Genomic DNA, 23,973 nt, shown 5'->3' with positions numbered 1-23,973 from the left:
ACCAACCCCAGGCAACTGGAACCAGACCTTGACGACATCCAGAAGAAGAAGAGGACAAAGGTCATAAGATTTCAGTGAACCTGAAAGAATTAAAATGAAATAAAGATATTGGTTTTAAGTTGGTCCTTTCCTCGCTTCCATTTTTGAACTTTGGGCACTGGGGCAGCCCCTATGATTGATCCGGGTGTGGGACGGGTAGTCACCGCCTCCCTTTTGTAAACCTCTTTTTATCATCAAAGTCGTGGCAGGCAGAGAAAAAAGGGGCACCAGACCTCACCCAGATTGACCATAAGGGGCACAGCCACCTTGAGGGGCAAGTGAATATCATCAGGACGTAGCGGTACAGGTCCGTACCCGGTGACTACGCAACACCATAGCACAACTCCACATTAATTCATAAACATGACAAGACCATTAGGGAAGTAAATTTTCCATTCATCTTATTAAAAAATACAGCTTATTATTTTTAAAAAGAAAAGAATTTCACATGTGCCATTAAACACTGGAGAACAAAAAGAGAATATCAAAATGAAAGTAAAGTGCACCTACACAGAAGTCTAAGTCCTGCCCAGTATTATTATTCAGACAGATGCTCCCCCAAGCCAATTAATCACAAAGGGGATGCTCCCTTTAATTTAACTTTAAAGTCATACAAGGCAGAAATAAGTAGCTGAGATTTAGATCTCTTAAAAATAATCAAGCTATCGCCCTCCAATGCAAAACTACTGTTTTTGTTTTTCTCTCCAAATGACAGTGAGGAAAAGAAGCAGCATTCACATACCTCAGTGACAGGAACCAATATAAAGAACTGAGATAGATGTGCCACATCTACAGTGCATACCACAAAATAATATGGATGAGTTCTACAAACACTTCAGATAGCCTTATTTAGGTACTACACCAATATTGCAAAGATTTGCATGTTTAGCACCGTGTAGGTCTATTTACTTTAATATAATTACTCACAATGCATAAAGCCAAGCACGTGTCTGTACAAGAGCAAGGCCTGGAAAGTTACCAGAAGCAAGCTGACAGTACCTTGCAGCTACCTGCAAACTTCTTAAATTTTAACTAAAATATATATTCTTTTTGTGTTTTCCTAGAATATATATTCCTTTAGAGGTTTTTTCTATTTTTCTGCCTCTCTCGCAATTGGAAAAACATTGCATGAAGTGTGTTTAAAATGTTAAGCACATTTTGTTATATTTCCTTTTGGTTATATTTCTAATGAAAATGAAATGTAAAGATCAGTACTTTTTAGTTTACAGAAATCCATATGATGCATGAAGCATTTTCTGCCCCACAAGACATTCTTTTATCTCTAATACCTCATGTGTTACATTTTGAAGAAATACAGAGAACTTGTGTGGTCTCAGACACATTAATCCATCTGTGAAATAGGCCTTGCACCTGCAGATATTTAGGTAACATCTACACAAACAAGTTTTACTGGTAACATTTCGGCTGCCATGTACATCTAGAATGTGTTCTTATTTTGGCTGCCTTTGCTGGTGCAGTCTCTGCAATACCAGGCTGTATTAACAAACGATATGCAGCACTGTAGGTGGGCATCTCTGTGTTCCCCAGCACCACTGCCTTGAGCACTACCCTCTGGAAATTTGTTTGCCATGCATGATGGATTTTCAACATTCTTCTCAGAAAGTTCTGCAAGGTTGAGTTACATTTCCACAATCCCCACTGCAGGGGGGATATAACTCTCCTTCCCTCACTTCATTTTTTAAAATTCCAGAGTTTTCTTTGTTTCAGCCAAATAATCTACTTTTTTTTTTAATGCTTTTTTAATATTGCCATAGTCCTTGTTACTCCATCCCCTAATCTGTTTTTCCTTGTACCTGTTTTCAATTTCCTTGCCATGTGGCCATTAGAAACATGGATGCCAAACAGACCTGTGTCTTTTTTAGAAACAAAACTACTAATTCTTTTGTATCTGCAGAACTTCAACAGCTACCAAAGGTGGGCAGTAGTAAGAATGAGAGAACTTGGGAGTGGATGATGCAGACGGTCAATGAAAATCTCCAGGCACTTCTGATTCTCAGACCAGCTGAACCTGGTACAGTGGCAGTTTTGGGACTGTGAAACAAGCACTGGTGTGTAGGATTGGACCCTGATGCCATGTGGAATGATTAAGAATAGCTGCAAAACTTCTAAATTCCTGGAGTTGTGTGCCAGACCCTTCAACACAGAGATACCACAATGAGAATGGCTTCTTTAATGGAAAAATGAGTGACAGTCATACCCAGGAAGTTTGCAAACTGGGATTGCTATTGGCAATCAGTTCAGTATTGGAAAAAATGTGGTGGGAATGGCTGTCATCCAACTGTGCACGCCTTAAACACAGGATTATGATTCTGAGCAATGTGAAGGCATTATTTATTGAATAGATAGATTCAATGAAACAATAAATTCTATCTGTTGAATAGATAGATTCAATCAATGTCCTGATTCTGTCCCACCATTCCGTCTGTGTACATAAACAAAGAGGAATATTTTTCCTTGGTTGGGCCAGCACTGGGGACATTAAAAGTAGGGTGATCAAAATAGGTGTGTAGTGATTCCAGTTTTATGAATCTCGGACTTTTTGAAGATCCCAAGCAGGTACACTTTTCATAGACTAAACTGTTAGGAATCAATGCCAGCTGCAATTCTTTAGGATCCCACTTCCTCTTGGATGGATCTCAGGAAGCCAAATATTCCTATTGTTGTGACTTCATGTTGTGTTTTTTTAACACTTAAGAGGCAGGATGGAGGGGAGAAGTGGAAAGACAGACAATTTGGAACAGTCTTATAAAGAGGTAATTACCAGAGGTTAGCGAAGTGCTGTACAGCTGAGGGAAGTCTTAATGGAACCTTTTGACAGTATGTCAGATACAATGTCCTGTCTTGTGTTATTCTGAGGCTGTACAGTGAATGAACAGGATATAAATTGTTATGAACTTTCAGGAACCTGAATGGGGGTATATCTCTGTTTTGGAAATAAATTATAGTTTCACAGAATAAAGCTTTGTTAACCTTTGATAAAACTAATAAATGAACTACTAAAAGAAAGTGCAAGTTGTTAGCCACTTTGCATTGTATCTAATGAACAGCAATTTTCACTTTTATCTGCTTGGATTGAGTCCCAGGACATGCTTGCATTTCAGGAACTAATATTTATGCACCTGGCTTAGGATTGGGAAGAAGAAATTGCAAAGGGTGCTAGGTGTAGGGTTTTGGATGATTAGCACCAGTCTACCAGGAAGCATCTGAGTTTGTTATTTTGATGCCTTTGCATTTCCACCATTCCTTGGTCTTATGGACTCCAAACTGATAACTTCAACCTTTTTTTTTTCTTATCTTTGCCAGTCCTTCAGCTGATAGGGAGGAGTAGTTCTCAAAATACACCAACTGACACTGCAAACAGACATTGCCTTTGTGCTGCCATAAAAAAAAAATTATGACAGTGTAAAGCCTAAGCAAACAGACATCCATACCCCTTCTCATGCCCCAAATGCCCAAGTAACCAACAATAGGCAATTAAAAATTTGCACTTTTTGAAGCAGGAGTCTCTCTGCTTTATGGCAGGAGATTGCCCACTCTCTCCATCTGCCCCAGGCAGGCAGTCCTAAGGCTTCAAGGGCCGGATGCTGCATGCCCCAGAAACGCTCCCGTAGGAGATACCCCATACATGTGAATCGTGCTGCTGTGCCCCAGGCTGGAGCACATACCTGAAACCAGGGGTTCCCAAATATCCAGAGGTGCTCCTCAAATCAGTTCATGGCAACACCACACCCATACCCAGGGAATCTCTTGCTGGGGAATTGTCAGGGGATAGCTCTTCTAATAGTATATACTGGCAGTAATAGGCAAACTTCAGCCCCCACGCCTCCCAACAAAGCCTAAAACACCTTTAAATAATAAAGGACTTATTTTCTGGACCAAACAGGAAGTTTGGCTGGAGTTTTAACTGTAGATTTTCATGGAGCCAAACTTGTGCACTCAAAAAGGCAAGCCAGAAGAAGTATTTCTGGAGCTCAGTGAGGATTCCCTGAATCCTAGGGGCTTGGGTGGCCATGCAGTCACTGTGAGTCCTGGCTAGCAAAGTTCAAAAAAGTGTGATCACCACCACAGGGATATGAGCATTGTAGAACTGTTGCTTTCTGTTAATACAAGTAAGTCAAATACTGTATGGATGGAAGTGCCAGGAGAAAGTTGGTTCTGTCCAAGGTCATGGTTTAATTTACTGGCAAGAGTTTAATGTTCTGTCAACAGAATCCACAACAGAGCATGAAGGATGTAAGGCAAGTAGTTCTCAATGTTTTTAGACTCGAGGGCCCCCACATATGACTCATGGCCTCCCTTGGATAATGCCAGCTTTTACTTGTCACTCATTTTTTGAATGAGGAAAAATAACTGAGAAATTTTTCTGTTGCAAAAAACTCAGAAAAACTCCAACAGGCACAAGTGTTTGTGACTCTATGGATTCCTGTTTGAAATCTCCTGGATTATCTGGTGAATCATGACACCAGTGCAACCCACCCCACCCCCGACAGCAAAAGAGGGGAGCTGGTGCAAGGGTCTCTTTTCTGGTGAGGAGGAAGTGGGAGACATTTGGGTCCTTGATGGGAGCTGGTGGTCTGGGGGAAGCTAGGGTAGAGTTGCACCTGACAGAGTAACCAAGGTAGAGATGGATAGATAGACAGACAGACAGACAGACAGATACACACACACAAGTCTACTTTGGTGCTATACTATATGCATATATATATAAAACCCTTATCCCCCTGGATTGCCCTTTCACCAGTCCAGAACCCCTCCTTCTATAGATATATACACACAAACACACACATTTACTTTGGTGCTATGCTACATCTATCTATCTATCTATCTATCTATCTATCTATCTATCTATCTATCTATCTATCTATCTATCTATCTATCTATCTACTTTGGTGCTTTCTCTATTCTTAAGAAAGCATGTGAAAGATGGGAAGGCAGCCATGTCTGTCTGTCTGTCTATCTACCTACCTACCTAGGTGCTATATCTGTCTATTTGGACAGATAGATATTTATCCATCTATCAAGATAGACTGATAGATAGATATCTATTGATCTATCAAGATAGATAGATCGATAGATATCGATATCTGTCTCATGCTTTCTTGAGTGTGTGTGTGTGTGTGTGTGTGTGTAAAGACAGACAGGCACAGCACATACTTGTATTTAATCTACTTTGGTGCTAAAGATACCGTCTATCTATTTACCTAGTTAGGTGCTAGATGGCTAGATAGATCGACGGACAGATATGTATTTCTATGTGTATAACTCTCTCTCTCTCTATAGGTAGCTAGAGACTGTGCATCTCTAGCTACAGCCACGCATAGAAGTAGCTGGAGACGGAACTAGATGTCCAGGGCTAGGTCTGGCTCTCCCTACCTGCGCGTAGGCAGGGCGCTGTGGGTGCGCCGTGCCTGTCCCCGGCGGGGCGGGGCGGGGCGGGGCTGGCGGGCGGCGGCGGGATGCGAGCAGCGCGGAGCGATGCACCCGGGCAACAGCAGCGGCCCCGGGGGCGGCGCGGGGCAGGCCCTGTTCAGCCCGGGCACGTACGAGCTGCTGGCGCTGCTGGTGGCCGCCATGGGGGCGCTGGGCGCGGGCAGCAACCTGCTGGTGCTGGTGCTGTACTGGCGCTTCCCGCGGCTCCGCACGCCCACCCACCTGCTCCTGCTCAACATCAGCCTCGGCCACCTGCTCGCCTCAGTCTGCGGCCTCAGCCTCACGCTCACCGCCTGCCTGCGCAGCCACTGGGTCTGGGACGCCGCCGGCTGCCTCTGGGACGGCTTCAGCAACAGCCTCTTCGGTGAGTCCCGGCCGGGCTCCCCGCCGCCGTGCGCGGCTCCTGCGGGGCGGGACGCCCTCTGCTCGGCGCCCAGGGGACGGGGCCGGGGACGGGGCCGCGGGCCGGGCTTGGGCGCCGCTGATGAACGGCTCTGCCCGTGTGTTAGTAGCCGTAGCTATAGCTTTTCACATAGTACCAAAGTAGGCAGATATGTATACACCCCCCACACACTTTTGTGCTATATCTATAGCACCTGCCTGTCTGTATCTAGTACCAAAGTACTGGGGAGGGGGGGTGTCTGTGTGTATGTATAGCATAGCACCGAAGTAGATTGGGGGGGGGGATTGTCTGTAGTACCAAAGTAGGTATGTGTGTGGAGAGAGAGCAAGCAAGCAAGCAAGCACCACACTGAAGTAAATAACTATGTGTATGTATATAACACCAAAGGAGGTAGGCAGAGAGATATCTATAGCATAGCACCAAAATAGATACATATGTGTTGTGTGTTTGTCTAGAAGTCTTGGTTACCAAGTGACACCTTTTATTTGACCAACTGGGAAATCGCAAAAAAATTGACCTTTTCCGCAAGCTTTCTGGATCAGTCTGTTTGTCAGGCTCTGGGAAAAGTATAAATGGTATAAGACAGTAAAAAGTCCCCATAGGTAGGAAATATGCTTTCTTGAGTGCGTGCGCACACACGCACGCACGCGCACACACACACACACACACACACACACACACACACACACACACACACACACACAGTAGAGACAGCGGTAGCAGCGGTTCCCAAACTCTAACAGATTGCACACCACCAATTTAAACAGTTACAACCTTCAGTACCACCAGCAAATTTTTGTCATGTAAAGTAATTATAATAAATCTGTTAATGCATATCACTGACAGGTTGTCTGTGTACCGCTGGTGGTACGCACACCACAGATTGGGAACCGCTGTAGCACCAGACAAGATGGGGGGTGGGGAGCATGTGTGTGTTTCTCTCTCCATCTAGCACCAAAGTAGGTAGATAATACAGCATAGCACCAAAGTTGATAGGGGTGTGTGTGTAAGTAGTACCAAAATAAGTAAGTAGATATATATCTTTGGCACAGGACTTCCCAAACTGTGGTACATGTGCCCCTGGGGTACACAAGATATTTCTGGGGAGGTACACATGAGAAATTATGTAATGGAGGATTTAATTTTCATGATAATAATAAGTGGCATTTAAGAGGTTAAAATATAAAGCGTATGGTGATAGGAGTATGCAGGCAGCTGGTAGATCTGGAAGGGGGTATGCAATAAAAAAAAACGTTGGGAACCTCTGCTCTAGAGCATAGATAAATGTGTGTGTTGTGTGTAGGTCTCTCTGTCAGGGAGGTTAAGGGTTCTTGGTGGGCACTGGTGGTCAGTCTGTCTTTCTGTTTCTCTCTCTGTGTGTAGCACCAAAGTAGGTGTATCTATATCTATACATCTATGGTATAACACCAAAGTAGATGCGTTTGTGTGTCTGCCTGTCCATCTGTTTCTACTTGGGGTTGTCTATAAGGTGCAGCTCTACCCTGGCTTCCCCCAGACACCAGTGTCCAACGAGAATCCATGTCCCTCCCACTGCCTGCTTACCAGCCTGGGACCGTCTTACGTCCACACCCCTCATTCCAGCAGCCCCTCATCAGGGCTGTCTCCCAACCACCGTTGCATTCCCTTTTCCTTCTGCACCTCATCCCTTCACTAAGCATCCCTGGGTTCCAAGAAGGAGGTTTAGTGTGTCAAAACTTTGGGAAAAGAGAATGGTTTCCTGGCAAAGCGAATGAGAGAGACCGCAGCCTGTATTTGCTGTACAGTTGGTGCAAAGGATGCTACACTCTGAAACAGCAGCATGAGGAGAAAGTCAAGTGTTTAATTTAAAGCATTTGTAAACAAACAAACCAAAAAAAAACCTGGATGATTCTGCGTGGAAATGTAGAAGTGTAGGATAGTTATAGTGCTGTATATTGTGTACCCCTTCATAGCAACTTTTCATAAACAAAAACAGTAGCAGTATTGAACATGAACCACTACATACTATGAATGAATCGAGGAACTGCACCTCTGTCCCTCCCTCTCCTCAGTGTTTCGATATTTTCACTAGTGTTGTAACTGTAATGGTCCAGGGGATATGAGAAGCAAGGTTTGTTTGCTAATTAGGTATTAATGAACCAACTATTGCCCATGTGTAGATGATAGAGAGAGAGAGAGTGAGATTGAGAGAGATGTTAGACAAGCATTTGCGCAAAAGTTGCTCTTTAAGGTTTGGAAAAGAGACAGCTCAGGTCTGGGAAGAAAGCAGGATGCAGAGTATTTTGTGCCCAGGAACTTATCTAACATCTCTCCCAACCTCATATTTTCAAATATTTTAAAAGTAAGTTCTTGATTGACCTAAATATTGTGTGTTGTCACTTCTGATTCATAACTGAATTCCACAGAGAAGGGCATTGTATCATTTTAATGACAAACTGCAAACATCCCTGGTGCAGCGAAGTCTAACGACCAGGGAGGCGGCATCACTGGAGCAGGGCACGTGGAAGCCAGCTAGATCTTTGTTCAGAAAATTATCCAAAATATGTAACTTAGTTTGTTTTTCTACTTTCTGCATCAAGTTTGAAAATATAATATCCTTATCTTGACAGAGTATCCTTGTGTCAAATTTTCTGGAATGTCAGCATCACCTTTTTACTTCTCAGGTTCTATTTTGTTACTGAATTAGTATTGGTAACTATGTGTAATTTATGATGATACTTTTACCTTAAATTTCACTCCCAGTCCCCTTTCCACAAGAAAAATCAAGCATCGTCTTTTAGAACTGTCATTTCAGCATTATTTTTCAAAAAGCTACTATTTTAGAGTTCTGCAGAGTGGTGGGTATCAGTCTTTTTGGAACTACACTTCCTAATTAAAAAATTACATCATCTGTCATGCTTGTCTTTTGAGAATTACTACTTCCAGTTTACGGAAGTCTGCCTCATAACAAGATGTATTCTAGCGGTGCAGTCTGCTAGTCGGAAGACAGAGTTCTGCTTCTGATGATTAACAATGTTGCAAAAAGATATGTGATTTGTTTTTACAATAATGAAAATAAATGTTGAAAAAGCCAGTGATAAAATTTCAAAATCTTATTGAATTTGGTTTGTTTTTTGTTTTTTTGACAGGCATATAAGCCCATAACTGCCTGTCAGTGTGCACATAAAAATACACACACATCTGCACTACAGTCTGTTGCAATTGGCACAGGCATCCCCTTCATAAGATTTTCAAATTTCTTTGTATAATTTGGTTTTACCTTTTAATTTACTGTAGGTTACCAGTTTGATGGGGCATTAGCTGGTCTCTTTTAAGACTGATTTCACTAATGCTAATGGGATGGCAAGCTCTTTGGCCAAGGTTTAGTTTTAATTGGTTTTGTATGGTACTTAGATTCAGGTCAGGTATACTTCTAGGAACTCAGAAATCAACCTTCTAATCCTCATAGTGATAGTAGGGCAAACATTAGTAGTACAATAATGTTATTTAAAAGCCATGCATCAACCAGTGTTAGTCCTGCATCTGGACTCACCCAGGTAATTGAACATATTAAATTTACCTAATAGAAAATCTAAAAATGTAGTTCAGTTACTTTCCTTTTCCCTACAAACTGCACTGATTTCCAAGATCTGTTCTTTTTGCACTTGTTTGTATACCCCAAATATAAGATGTATTGTGGGGGTAATATAAAAAAAAAAACCCGCTGTAGAATATCCTCCTAAAAAATTAAACAAAACCATAAGGTCAACACTAGCAGAAGAAATGAACTATTATTATTATGCAGAAATGTTAAACACCTTGTCTGTTTTTATATATAAAAGCGCTAGGTTTTCCACACTGTTTTCTGGAACTACTTATTATTAAAAATGAAGGAAAACTTAGCTTTATCTAACACAGCACAAAATGATTGGTGCATGAAATTACTTTTTCCCTTTAGAATTTCCTTCTTTCAGAAAGTTTCAGTTAAAAGTGGGTTTGATGACATTAGAAAAGTGTGTGCATGCAGCTCTTGTAGTATGAAAATACAGAAGCAAACACACCAGCTCTTTATTGCCTCATAAAAGCTGGCATTTTAACATGTTCTATTCAATTAGTATGTAAAAGTAAAATCATCTAAAATTTATATTATCGTAATTTGAAGGTGATTGTTAGTAATTCAGGTGACTTTTCTTTTGCACCCAATATATTACCATACTTTCCAATAGCAATCATAAGAAGAGGTCATTTCTCTTTTGTGTGTCTCTAGATTATATCCAGAATAGCCAGATAGTGTGTTTACTAAAAGGCCTGTCGTTGAATGCCTAGCTTTTTTCTTTTTCTTTTAAAGCCAGGAAAAAATACTTGATGGTGACATTTAAGCTATAACTCTTATCTTGTCATGTCTTTTTTTTGTTTTTGTAAGTGAATGTAGAGCTCCAAAAACGCACAAAATTAACATCTCCTACAATCAAAGTCCCCTATAAATATGTTACAGAGATTCAGCTTTGCATGTGCTATTCCTTTTGTGTCCCACAACAGCAACCTAGGAAGATATCTCAAGAGGGAAAATTCAGCCGTCATGGGTATTGAAGCCTGGGATTCATGACCACTGTGTTAAGTTAGTTTGTGTGCTATGGATTCCTTCCCACTTGGAATTGGACAGAGGACGAAAAACTTCATGTTGAGTGACCAAAAGATGTTTGTTGCTTGTGTTCACTTTTTAAATATAGACACAGGCATTTCTTTACATTACCACTCTGGCCCTTTCACCTCTGAGGGCTAGGGTTCAAATATGATGATCTTCATGTATTCTCCAGTGGAAGTTACAACCGTTCCCAAATCAATGTATAATTTATACAGTTTTCCTCAACTTTATTTAGGATTGACCTACACATGAGATGTCAGAATGAAGCATTTGGATGTGAGGTGCATAGCTGAGGAGATTGGACGGCATCAGTCCATGCTATGCTTGCTCTGTATTTTTGTTATTAGATTTGTTAGTTGCCTGTAAATTCCCTCCTCTTTCCTCATTCTTCCACCTCATTTGGTCACAGAGATTTCCCAACAGTAACCTGAGGTGCCTCCATCTGAAAGACCTACATTCTAGACTGGAGGCAAATCTAGAACAGCGTTGATCTTAGATAGCAGTTTTATTCACTAGCTATATCTTCCTAATGCATCACTCTTGGGCAAGTCAACTATTTAGTGCTATAAGCTAAGATTTTCAGAAGTGTTGACTGAATTTTAGATGATAATTTAAATCATTTTAAAATGGGTCTGATTTCTTAAAGAGGTATTTTTGGCTGTTTCTGGAAATCAAGTTCTTTTAAGGTATCTCAAATTAGGCATCCAAAATTGCTAGTTATTTTGAGAATTGTGGCCATAATTCTTCACCTTTTGTCTTTATTTTAAGTAGTGAAATCTATTGTCATGCCATTGCTATCTGTTTGATTTTGAAGGCAGATATCCCAGTACTTCCGTGCTTAGCTAGAGAATGTCAGTATCGCTAAGTACATGGGCTGAATGTTGACTAAAATCAAATTATGAGACAGCAACTGTATTTTGAATAGGATACTTGATCTTGTAATTATTGAGTTTGCCACAAATATAAAGATTGTTGTTCTATATTTCTATAAAGATATTGGATATGTGCTTGTTTAAAATTCCTTTCTTGAAAGCATTCCCTTTTTGATTCCTGTTCCAAAAGCTTGCAGGTGTCTTAGATTCAAAGTTTAGCCTTTGTAAGCAAGCTTCATGTCCAACTGTTTTTTCATTTAAGGAAAATTGAGTTTGTGAACTCCGTTTCAGTGGAAACTGATTGTTTCAGGGTCCAATGTGATCCGGGGATGTGCAGGGGAATTTCTTATTGTATTCCTTGCATTTGCATTAATTTTGTTTTCTAACCAGGGAACCCAGGGTAGCAGGTGCTACTCCTCAAGCAGTACTAGATTACTCAGGGTCTGCTATTCACTTTACCAGGCCTTCTAGTTGTTATTGTCTTTTGAATCATAAAAATTAGTGTTTGGTTTTGGGGGGGAAAAAGCACAGGAATTATTAAGGTCATAAAGGAAACCGTCTGTCTGGTAGAGTCCAAAACTGCATGACTGTCTGAAATGCTGAACTAAATATATTCCTGTAAAGCACCAATGTTTTGTTTTGTTGTTTTTTTCCTGACAAGTATCTGAAGTCAGATATAATTTACCTGCAGTTGTATTCATAATAGGGGCCATAAAAAGGGCACACATTTATACCACTTTTGTATCATCCTTAGTGTGGGAAATCACATTAAATTCAGTTGTTTCTGGGAACTGTCCTGTTTTCAATGCCTATTACATTAAATGGTGGTGATGTCTGAGACTGTAGCCGCCATCTAATCCATTAAATCATAAGTGTCAAGGGTTGACAAGTTCCAGGATTCTATTATGATGGGGAAAAACAGTAATAGATATATCTCAAGTAGTAGGGTGGTCAGATTCTGATGTCTTTGTATGGTAACTGTCTGCTAGTCCTTGTGAGCCTCTCTGCTTGCAAGTGTTGGTAAGTCCAAAAGTGTACAAGTCCTTCCCTTCCATCTAACCTGTTCTGGCTAGTTTAGCAGATGGCAGAGGTATCTGAAATATGTTTTAACAGATTCAGCAAGATCACGCTTATCAAGTGTGTAAGTTTTAGAAAGTATATCTTATAACAAAACACAGGTAAAAACAGACTTGGCTGTAATTGACTGAGGCAGGAATGTGGTCTGTTTAAGGGCCACAGGATAGGAGTATGAGACCCTCATGTACATCTTCTAGTTGAAAGTGCCTGGGGGAGATACTGGCATGTGCAAGAGAAGTGTGCACCCTGCCTGAGGATGGTGCATAGACAATAAAATTGTGTAGCTGGCTTCTTAAAAGGTTAGTGCAGTAGGCTCAGGTATCACATACATCAAGAGCCATAGGCATGAAAGTATATCCCAAGGTTTCAGAAATAAGCAGGCATAAGCATTTATTTCTTGCTTCATACATAGCTTGTACTGAAGAGAGTTACAGCCCCTGTCAGTAATATTACTATTCCCACAAACATTTGCAAACTCATTTAACTTGCCTTAAGCAAAGAATCAAAACAATGACAAATTGGTTGTTCACAGAGATAGCTTTAATAAAGATGGAGTGAGTTATACTGTGGAGTTATATCATACCATAAGAGGCTGCCTGATGAGGGTGCTAACTTGTACCATTTCATTGAAGTATACTATTGCCACTAGGGTTGCCAACTGTGGCTGAAGCTATTCTGGGAGATGTTTTTCCCATCGTGATGTAATGTCACTAATTGTACTGTTCAACCCGTTTACAATATCAATCTCCCAGATTGTTTTCAATAGTCACTGGGATATCGATGCCGACTCTGGTAGACTCCCGGCCAATCAGGGAGGGTTGGCAACCCTAATTGCCACTTGATTTTGGGGAAGTTCTTGTAACCCACTTTAGAGATCAACACTTTTTAGTTATGGTAAAGAGTCTAAACATGCAGTTTTTTCCTGTAAAGGTGTTTTCTGGAATGCAGTTCAAGCTTCAAATTCTCAGCATCCTTCCATACCAGTGGAGAGATCACAATATCTCTGCAGCAGCTAAAAAATGGTTCATTTGTGTCACAGTTACCATTTGGATTCCTGCAGTGCAACAGATGCACATTTATGTTTCTTCAAAACTAAGACCTGTTGTAAGCAGATAAGTTTATGAAAAGTGACCTGCCAGGTTTAATATTGAAATTGAAGACCCTCTACTTCCAGAGTGGGGAAATCACAGAAGTTTTGCCAACTGTTTTATAGTCTTTTATCCTCTGGGAGAGCACAGTATAAGAATCCTACATTTTAAGGATGAAATTCACCCCATTCGAAGCAGAAATTCTGTCAAATTTGCATATAATTTGGGGGGGAGGGGTTGGGCTTTTTTGTTTTGTTTTTTTTGAAGATGGGTGAGTTTCTCCTTTATACGCTAGAAGGTGGATTAACTGCTAGAGATTCATGTGAGAACCCAATTCTGGATACTGTGGGGGGAGAGGGTGTCTGTTTGACACTCACTAGCTAGTCAATCTAAAGTCTTCCTATAATGAGAGTATGGTGACCTACTCTAACCTCTCACATTGTTCATTTATATTGAAATTGCAGCTTTATGGCCAGTGAAAGCTAAAGTTACTGTTACCTGCCAAACAGCTTTAGGGCCTTGCCCTTTGTTAAAGTAAGCAGAGAGCTCAATGTGGTCATAACATTTTTAGTTTTAGTGATGTGTTTGAAACACATTAATCACTTGCTGAATTGAACAGTGGTAGAATGGTGGAATCAATTCTAACATTGTTTTACAATGGGAAAGCAGAAATTATTAATTATCAGTCTAAGATGCCTTGGGGAAAAATAGATTTCATCCTAGTCAGTTTTGACTGAAGATATTTACATAAAATTCACTGAAAATCCTCAAATGATGTATTACTGCTGTCACAGAGAGCAACATATTTATGTTGCATTGTTTGCTAAATTAAAGCAGATGTTTTATGTCTGCTAACATGATGTAAAACATTTTAATAGCCTGTTGATATTTCATTGTCATTGACCAGATGTAAAATGCAAAAACAACAGTGGCAGCAGTGGCCAGAAACCAGGGCTCCTATTTCCCAGCTGAGTACTTTAATCACTAGGCTACAGAGTCCCTCTCCCTCTTGCTTCCTTCCTGGGTCATTTGCACGTTTTACATTAGACTGTTGTTCATTAAAAAACAGAAATAACCCTGGCAGGAGGGATTGGAGCTCAGTACTTTCAACTCCCAAGGCAAGGTAATGCCCTCCTTGCTAGCCCACAGTTAGGTTTTATTTTATTTCTATTCTTCTGTATCCTTGAATCTTGCTCATTTGACTGCCCATTGGTCCAGTCTCTGCTGTGTGGGATGGAAGGCACCACACCCAGAGTAGGCTATTACATAGTAGTTAGAGGCTCACTTAGGAAGTAAGGGAAGTGGATTTGCCCCTCCACAGGTGAGGAGGCCCTAGAACCCAGGCTTCTTTTCAGCGCGATTGCAAAAGGTGTAGGACAATTACCGTATGTTCCTGCCTTTTTGTAAAGAAGTGCTGTGTATGTTATCACCATCAATCGATCACTCGGCATGCTCTGTTCCCTCTGAAGGAATCGGGGACTTGGGTGACTTCAGGTGCCAAGTTCTGTTTAGGATCTACAGAGTCTGTTTGGATCTGGCTCCCTTGAGTAACCACAACAATCCCGTGAGAAGCAAGGATTTCTTAGGGTGATTATCTTTTATTGGACTACCTGGGCACATCCAGACGGACATTTGTTTCCCCAGGGACAAGTAGCAGCGACACAAGTTGTGCCGCTTCCACTTGTCCTTGGGGAAAATCTGTGCCACATGTTTTGGCACACAGCAGGCTACCTCAGGTGGGGTACAGGAGGCTAGCCCCAGTACAGCAACTGTGCTGGACCCAGCAGCTTGACCTGGGGCTCTGGGGTCCTCCCGGGGCTACTGCTGCAGCAGGAAGCCTGGCTGGCAGCTGGAGCATGTCTCTGGCCAGCCAGGCTCCAGTTTTGGGTGGCGTGCACTGCTGTCACTTGCACCACTCAGCTTTTTTTTTGGCATGGGTGTTTTTTTGACACTAGAGTCTCCTGGGGTCACCCCCCCACCCCCCAACGCTGCAAAGTAGCAGTGTGGGGAATGCCTGCATTGCCTGCATGCATGGTGTGTGGCGCCACAGATAGTTCTGCAGCACCACATACCACACCTCCATGCTTGTCTGGACACTCTCCATATGTCATTGAGATAAAATCAGACAAACTTTCAGATGCAAGAATGTCTGCTTGCATTCTTCTATACATTCTTACATCTGAAATCTTGCCTAACTTTATCCCAGTGACATAGTTGGTCCAATAAAAGATATCACCCTAAAAAATCCTTGCCTCTTGCATAATTTTTGGACCCTCAGAGTTACAACATCACTCTTACACTACCATAACAATCCTGCTAGATGCAAGAAGTGAAACTGAAATTCCCTTGAAAAAATAATGTTCCCCCCACACCAATAATTTCCCAACAAACTTTTTTTCTATGAGTTGAAGGTGGAAAAATTGCTTTCTGTAGGCCAGGCAATGAGACTGCATTTGACCTCCACAGAATAGAACTGGCATATTTCCCTTCAAGCCAATGCAATTACCCAGGCTTAAACCAGAATTAAAATTAGCCAGTGATTCCTTTAATGGTAGAAGCCTATGGAACATTTGCAGTAGGCAATCAAAGAAAGATAGAGTCCTTCAGATGAAAATCCTTAAATCAGATGAGCATTATCTCTAAGTGATAAGAAGGCCATACATCTGTCAAATATATTATGATGGTCTTCCATCTGGTGATATATTAAGACAGTCATTGTTTCTTACACCTGGGTGTTAAAATAAATTGGTAGATTTCAATTGGTAAATAGCCTTGAGCATAACATAAGTTGTCTCAGATAAAACTTGGAAATCCTTTTCAGAGTCTTAGTATTGTTAAGAAAGCTACAGTAATTGATGCTCCATAATTGAAAATATCACATAAACTGGGGAAAAAGGGTATCTATCCTTCTGCAGTATGGAATAATGCACATACCATAACCTTAAAAACAAGCATCTACAGTTCTATTTAATTGGTTTATATTGAATGGTGTAAAACTATGCAATCTAATTTAAAATGAAATTTACTTGATATATACCGCTTCTAGACTAACAGAACAGCTATGTAAAATTTCATGTTTCACTCTGCCTAGAGCCACACAAGACAGGTTTCATCAGTATTCTATATGAAATTCATTCTCGGACATCAACCATATACAGTGTAACTTGGTATAACTAAGCGGCAAAACTGCATGCGTAATGAGATGCATGCATCCACTGTGTCTAAAGTAGGCATGGTGCCTTCCAGATGGAACTGGCACTAATGTGCCCTTTCAGAAAATGAGATAATATAAAGAATATCTTGGCTGTGTGGTTTGTTTTAAGGACAACACAAAGAGTATTGGTTTATGTCTGGGCTTCTACACAAGCAGATTTTAATCAAGGACTGGGTCTAGCATTGGTAGTGGTATTAAATTCAATGAGTGGAGAAGAGCTGTGCTTTTTTTCACCAGAAAACAAAGCGTGCCCAGAATCAATGTGTATTGGTGGAGGAAAAGGGAAGGGAGGAGAGAAGCTAACACAATTTTTGCTGCTGTACTCACGAGCCAGAATGTTAGTGAAACCTCCCAGCAGAAACTCCATGGAGCCTTAGGACACAGGATTTTCCAAAGTGCTAAGCATTAGGCTAGCTCAGAAGTGTCAAACTCACCTACACAGAGCTGAGTCTGGACAGTGGGCTTCTTGGAGGCTGGATCTAGCTTTGGGCATGGGAGACAACAGGGATGGCAGCAGTAGACATCATGGTGGCAGTGAGACAAGCAGCTATATGCCAGACAGTGGCTTACTTGCTGTGCCACATTTGCTGTGGCAGAGACATACAAACAGTGGTAGATCAGGTGGCCCTCAAACTTCCCCCTGCTGTTTATGGCCATGTCCACTGGGGCCCTTGACCCCAGACTCTGTGGCAGGTCAGTCTGCTGCTAGCTATACCCCTGAATTCTCTGGCCCATTTGTACCCTGGGAAGCCAGTTGGACCAGCACTGAAAGCCTGATTTGGCTCATGGGCCATACGTTTGACACCCCTGGTCTAGCTATTCCAGTTGAAATAAATGGCTTGATTTGAATAGGAGTAGAGTTAAGTCAGGGCTGAACACTTTTGGACATCCCGCCCTACAAAATACATACTATATGTACCTGGGTAGAGCCAGCTCCACAGCGTGGTGGGGATAAGTCTGTGCCCTGCACAGTCTTTGATATTTATTTTTCATAGATTCATAGATGTTTGGGTTGGAAGGGACCTTAGCAGATCATCAAGTCTGACCCCTTGCCCTGGGCAGGAAAGAGCGCTGGGGTCAGATGACCTCAACCAGATGCATATCCAGCCTCCTTTTAAAGACCCCCAAGCTAGGGAAGAGTACCGCCTCCCTTGGAAGCCCATTCCAGATTCTGGCAACCTTTACTGTAAATAAGTTCTTCATGATGTCCAACCTAAATCTGCTGTCCATCAGCTTGTGGCCATTGTTCCTAGTTACTCCAAAGGGTGCCCCTTGGTAAACAGAGCATCTCCTATTGCTTGCCTCCCCTCCTCACCCCCCCCCCCCGGATGAATTTGTAGGCAGCCACAAGGTCACCTCTTAGCTTTCTCTTGTGGAGACTGAAGAGATCCAAGGCCCTCGATCTCTCCTCATCGGGTTTTGCCTGCAGGCTCCTAACCAGATGAGTGGCTCTCCTCTGAACCCTCTCAAGACTGTCTACATTCCTCTTGAAGTGTGGCACACAAAACTGGATGCAGTACTCCAGCTATGGCCTAACCAAGTATCACCTCCCTGGACCTGTCTGTCATGCACCTGCTAATGCATGATAAAGTCCAGTTAGCTTTACTTATCGCTTTGTCACATTGACAACTCATGTTAATCTTGGTGTCACCAGTGACTCTGAGATCCTTTACCACTGCTGTGCTGCTGAGGTCATCCCCCAGATTGTAAGTGTGTTGGCGATTCCTTCTCCCTAGATGCAGCACCTTGCACTTGTCCTTGTTGAACTGCATCCTGTTCTGTTCTGCCCACTTTTCCAACCTGTCCAGATCCACCTGGATTGGTTCCCTACCCTCTAGCATGTTAACTTTACCCCATAATTTGGTATCATCTGTGAATTTGGACAGAATGCTCTCCATGCCCTCATCCAAGTCACTGATGAAGACATTGAACAGCAAAGGTCCAAGAACTGAGCCTTGTGGGACTCCACTGTGCACATCTTTCCAGGTCAATACTGACCCATCCACCACCACTCCCTGGGTGCAACCCCTAAGCCAGTTTGCCACCCACCTGACTGTGTAATCATCTGTGTCACAGCTGTTCAGTTTATCTGTGAGAATAGGATGAGATACCATTTCAAAGGCCTTCTTAAAATGTAAGCAGATGACATCTACCTTGATTCCTGTGTCTGAGCATTTTGTGACCTGGTCATAAAAAGAAATGAGGTTAGTCAGGCAGGGTCTACCTGCTTTGAATCCATGCTGGTTGTCCTTCAGCATTGCTTTTCCCGCTGTAAAAACTTTCTTGCATGCTCCTGTCCAGGAGGAGTTCTGGGCACACACCCAGCCTTGAACTCACAACTTGCTGGCCAAGGAATTGGCACACAAATCCCTAAGCCAGACAGCAAGAGCAATGAAAATGATGAGGAATCCACCTCCCCAACAAGAATTTCCCCCCATCACTTCAACTCACCCCTGAAGTACCTTAGCCAAGAATCAAACTCAAGTCTTTGGTGTAGCAAACAAGCACACTACCACTGAGCTGTCCAGGCCCTAAACTTTCTTGTATGCTGCTGTCTAGTGGGGGTTCTGGGCACACACTCAGCCTTGAACTCATAATCTTCTGTCTCAAAACTGAGCATACAAACCCCTAAGCCAGATAGCAAGTGAAACACTTGCCCAATTTTATAGGAGGGTGGGGAGGAGTAAAAATAAGAATAGACAATATTTTTCACTTTCATATCTCTCCATCTGCTGTTTTTCTGCAATAAGTGTCAGACAGGACAAACAAATCAAAACTATTGTTTTTGAAATGACACACAATTTTTAATTTAAAATATAGCTTGAAAATGTTTTGGGAGCAATTTAGGATGAAATAATCTTTTCTCTTTTGAAATCTTTTCTGGGAAAATAATACCACAGAATTTCAGCTAAATCTAATAGCTAACAGACCGGAGACTGATATGTGGTAGGATTGTATCCTAACACAAAAGACTTTATTATGCTAAGACCAAGTGATACACATGAAATGCAGCTATATCAATGAAGTTTATGTAACATCTGCAATTTGGTTAATGCACTGCAGACTGAACTGGAGACCTCCAGGGCTAAAGGCATGAGCTAAGAGGAATTAAGCTAAAAATTCATGTTCGTCTCATGTAACAGACTCACGTCCTGTGCAGTTGGACACAGTAGGGGACACATACCTATAAGTAGCATTTAGATGTAATGTCATAGATAGCAAGATGGTTGCATATATCATTGGATGTGTACTTTGCCTCCTTCAGATCCATCATCAGTGATGGATTGTATTGTTACTTTCTTCAGCAACAGAAGAGAGCACCTATGATACTCTCCTTGTGCCTGAAGAAGGGTATTTGTACCCAAAAGCATGCAAAGAACAATTTTTCCAACTATTTAGTTGGTGTAATAAAAGATATCACATTTACCCAAAGAACCTTGTCTGCCTATGAAATACCAGTGAATTTGATGTCTTTAATTATCTTGGATGTACCTTCCCACATGCGCAACTGGTGCCGCCTTAGCCCCCCTGAGACCAGTCCCACCAACTGGGGGGAGGGGGGTCTTCTGTGGCTGATCCTGCCGATCTTGCTGCCTGGGGGGACCCCATGGCTGATCCTGCGACAGCCAATTGCTGTGGCCAATCAGTGCAGCTGCTTCCGGGCGTGGCTGCGGCCGCTTCTGGGAGCAGCTGCAGCAATTGGCCGGCACTTGCAGGGGGGGCGCCAGCGCTCTTGCCTGTCCCCCCTGCCCATCGCCTAAGCAGTGAGCACGGCTGGTTTGAGGGTGCACCAGCTTTCTCAGGGGGTGCACATGCACCCCCGTGGACCCCTTATGCATCACCACTGCCTTCCCATTTGAGTTTCTGGTATATCTTGCAGTAGGTAGACTGGTAGCAACACCTGCTGGCACTACCTGTTCCCTCCCTGTTCCCATAGGTAGTAGGATCTACTACTGTGATCTGAGATGGATTAATGCTCTGTTACAAGATGAAGGTGGGCCTGGATTTCCATTTTTGTTATTCTGGGAGTAACATACCAAAAAGACAGAGAACTTTCAACCCCTAAGGTTAAAACAAGTCCTGCCTGGGTGGTTCAGTGACATATTTCAGATAAAATTCTCTTGAAAGGAAAGTGAAGCACTGCTGATGTAAGTTTCTCTAAAACACAAAGGTATTCAACAAATCAGCTTTTGTTATGTTATTGCAGGCATAACCCTTCATGTAAGCCTCTTTCCTGTGATCTACCTGCTACCCTACCTGATCCTGGAATTAGCGTTAGTGGGAGAAGAGATGTAGGCATATGTATTGGCTGTGGAAATTTAGTTTTTAAAATGTAAATTACACTATTCTCTGCCTTATTTTAAATTTAAAAGTAATTTTCATCAATCATGATAAGAAAGCCTGAAAGAAACCGAGTGGGAGCTCAATATAAAAAAATATATAAGTAAAAGCATTCTAGATATAGAGGGGAAATTAAAAGCTACAGAGGATGAGGAGCCCAAGTACTTAAGTAGACAAGACTCCCATTGGCATCAGTACAAGTTTTAACTAAAGAAACTCTGCAGTATTAGGACAAATAACTTTGTACAATGACATAAAAAGGACATAATTCAGAATTTGCTGCATCTCCATTGATTTATATTGCAAAGAAAACAGCCCATAAGTTATAACATACTGAAAAAGTAAACACTAAATTTAATGAAACGCAACTGTAAAGATGAATTCAGTGCAGGGAAAGTTATGTTTGCTTTTAATTTTATCTTCATATTTGAAATCACTTTTCCATTTTAAATAGCTGTCTGATACACCAAGGTCACCAACACAAAGGGATTAATTTATATATAAATTATTTTGATTTAACATACCAGAGCTCAAGTGAAAACTGATAAATATAGAGAGTAAAAGCAAGGCTTTCGTTTACCTGGAAATAAACTCTGCTATCTGATGTAAACTCTGGAAATGGTGGTAGTGCCTTTCTAGTCAATGTTACTTTCTATATGCTCTTAAAGTACACAATTAAACTATTCATTTTGTGTGAAGAATGCAGTATAAATGGTCTTTGATTAAAGACTGACTTTTCTAAATAAATCTGTAAAACTTAATAAATCTAGGAATTAACTACATGTTTGCCCTTCAAGAAAACTCCTTTTGAGTTATTTTAAGAGACATTTAAAATAAACAACTTGTTACTAACCCTTTGAATTTTCCATAAAGTCACCAAAAACCTCCAACATTTGTAAAAGTTTCACCAGTATCAGTCTTCATGAGACAGGCATCTGAGACATTCCCAAGTACTACCTCCAATTTAAGGTGAAACTTCTGATGTTAATAGCAAATCACCAATTGACTCCAGTGAAGTTACTTGCTTCCTCTTAGCCAACATAAAATAACAAGCCAAAAATACCATTCTGGTAGCAGAAGTGGCATGTCTATTCAGGCAGTGCTGAGGGAATCAGTTGACTTCAGGGAATCAGTTGCCCATTAGCAACCTAATTCCTGCTAATTTCTCTTCACTCAACATGTTTTAATGACACACTCTTGAATGGTCTTGATGTCCTGCTAATCTCCTTCTACATTGTTGTTGTCCATTAGCTTCTCCTATTTCACAGCCCTGAAGACTGTTTTATTCTAGTCCAGGTGTGGAAACATTAACTCAGAAATAACTGTCAGTGAAGTGTTGGATTCACTGCCAAGATGCTCAAGAAGGCTAGATTTTGTTGTGTGAATTTGAATAAAATATGTAAATTTAAGCCTAATGACAGCATGAATAATGAATGAATTAACATTTTTGATTGTTTGTCACATTTGTTTTTTGTGTTGTATTTAATAAGTAGTATAGCACATTAATGTACATTCCAATAAAATTATTTGTTTGTGTTTCAATCTTAAATTGAACAATGTATTAACAAATGTATCTAGTTTCTTTTTAATTGGAAAAAAATATGTATTGTGTTGTGTGATGCACCAGACCATGTACACTCATCTTTTCAAAATCCTAGTTTTTCCAGTGCAAGGCCCCTATTATTTTTTTCCCCTCTAAAAGAGTGTAAAATATGTTTAAAAAGGAACATAATGGTATATTTTAAATAGGATCTTTTTTTGGTTCTGTGCCTTTATATTATTAGGAGGCAGCTGTCTGTGGCAGCTGCCAATTTGTGAGGCAGAAATTATGAGGCATGTAACATTGAAGAATCACCTAGTTCTCACGGACTTGAATTCTTCTTTGACTCTTCATATAAAATGATCAGTCACCCGATTGCTCCACATGTGGAAAACAAACTTGCATATGTTAAGTGGGAATTTGATTTGCCTCAAAGAGACACTGTATTAGATGTCAACATGGGAAGAGAAAGATCAGATCAGACACTTCACTGTATGTCTCTGTTTTCACACTTCAGAATATAGTTTGTCTGTCAAGATATGCCTTTTGAAGATCGTCAGTGACAACAGTACTGAGGGTAACATTTTGAGAAGTACATAAGTTAAGAGGGTGCCCAAGGCTCCCAAGTGCCTGAATCACTTTAGAGAATGGCAAATTGGCTTTTAAGTTACTTAGGGACAGATTCTGATTGACTTCTAAAATCCTTAGGACTTTGGAGCTTAGGTGCTTCAGGCCATGTCTACACAGCCTGAACTTGCTGCTGAACTACGGACTACCGACAAGTGACAAGTCCCCTAATTCCCACTCATTCCTGCTCCACCATGTCCAAAGCCCCGTGATTAGGCAACTTGGATGATTTAGGGTAGTCATGAGTGTGCTGCTCACGGGCTCTCTGAAGGCATAGGCAGAGGCTGTGGTGTGTGATACAGGCTGCCCTGTGCTGTCTGCTCTGCAGATTTGTGCGCCTTAGTGGGTTGAGTGGGTGGAGCTTTATTTCTTGGGAATGTGGCAATGCTTGCTTAAGAGGCAGTACAGATACATCACTAGAGAGTGATTAGGCTCTGGCCTTTGTTGCTTTTGAAAAATGTACCCAAAGGCTCTCCTGACATGAAAATTCTAAAACGCAGAAATCGGCAGCAGATGGTTCGAAGGAACACCAGGCCCTCCACCATCTTTTGGTTTGCTGTGGGGTTTCTCTTGCCTAGCTGAGATGTAAGTGACAGACTTTACAGAAGTGGGGGAGGGAAGCACCGGTCTACACGTGAAAGACCATATTTTTCCACATTGTGCAGTCACGTAATTCAGGCAACATGAGTTCAGATAG

The 23,973-nt window shown here is 41.5% G+C and overlaps 1 protein-coding gene across 1 annotated transcript in view; it reads left to right on the top strand.

Annotated features, from left to right (window-relative positions):
- Window positions 1-5,515: 5,515 nt before the first annotated feature.
- OPN3 (opsin 3) overlaps window positions 5,516-23,973 on the top strand; it is a 38,743-nt gene continuing 20,285 nt past the window's right edge. The window contains exon 1 of the mRNA XM_006268823.4: window positions 5,516-5,854. Coding sequence (XP_006268885.4) covers window positions 5,536-5,854 — 319 coding nt within the window. The 5' untranslated portion in view covers window positions 5,516-5,535. The remainder of the gene's footprint in view (window positions 5,855-23,973) is intronic.

This window comes from Alligator mississippiensis, chromosome 1 (genome assembly GCF_030867095.1).
Source record: "Alligator mississippiensis isolate rAllMis1 chromosome 1, rAllMis1, whole genome shotgun sequence".
Classification (NCBI taxonomy): Eukaryota; Metazoa; Chordata; order Crocodylia; family Alligatoridae; genus Alligator; species Alligator mississippiensis.
This window is presented reverse-complemented; position numbering and strand designations above follow the sequence as displayed.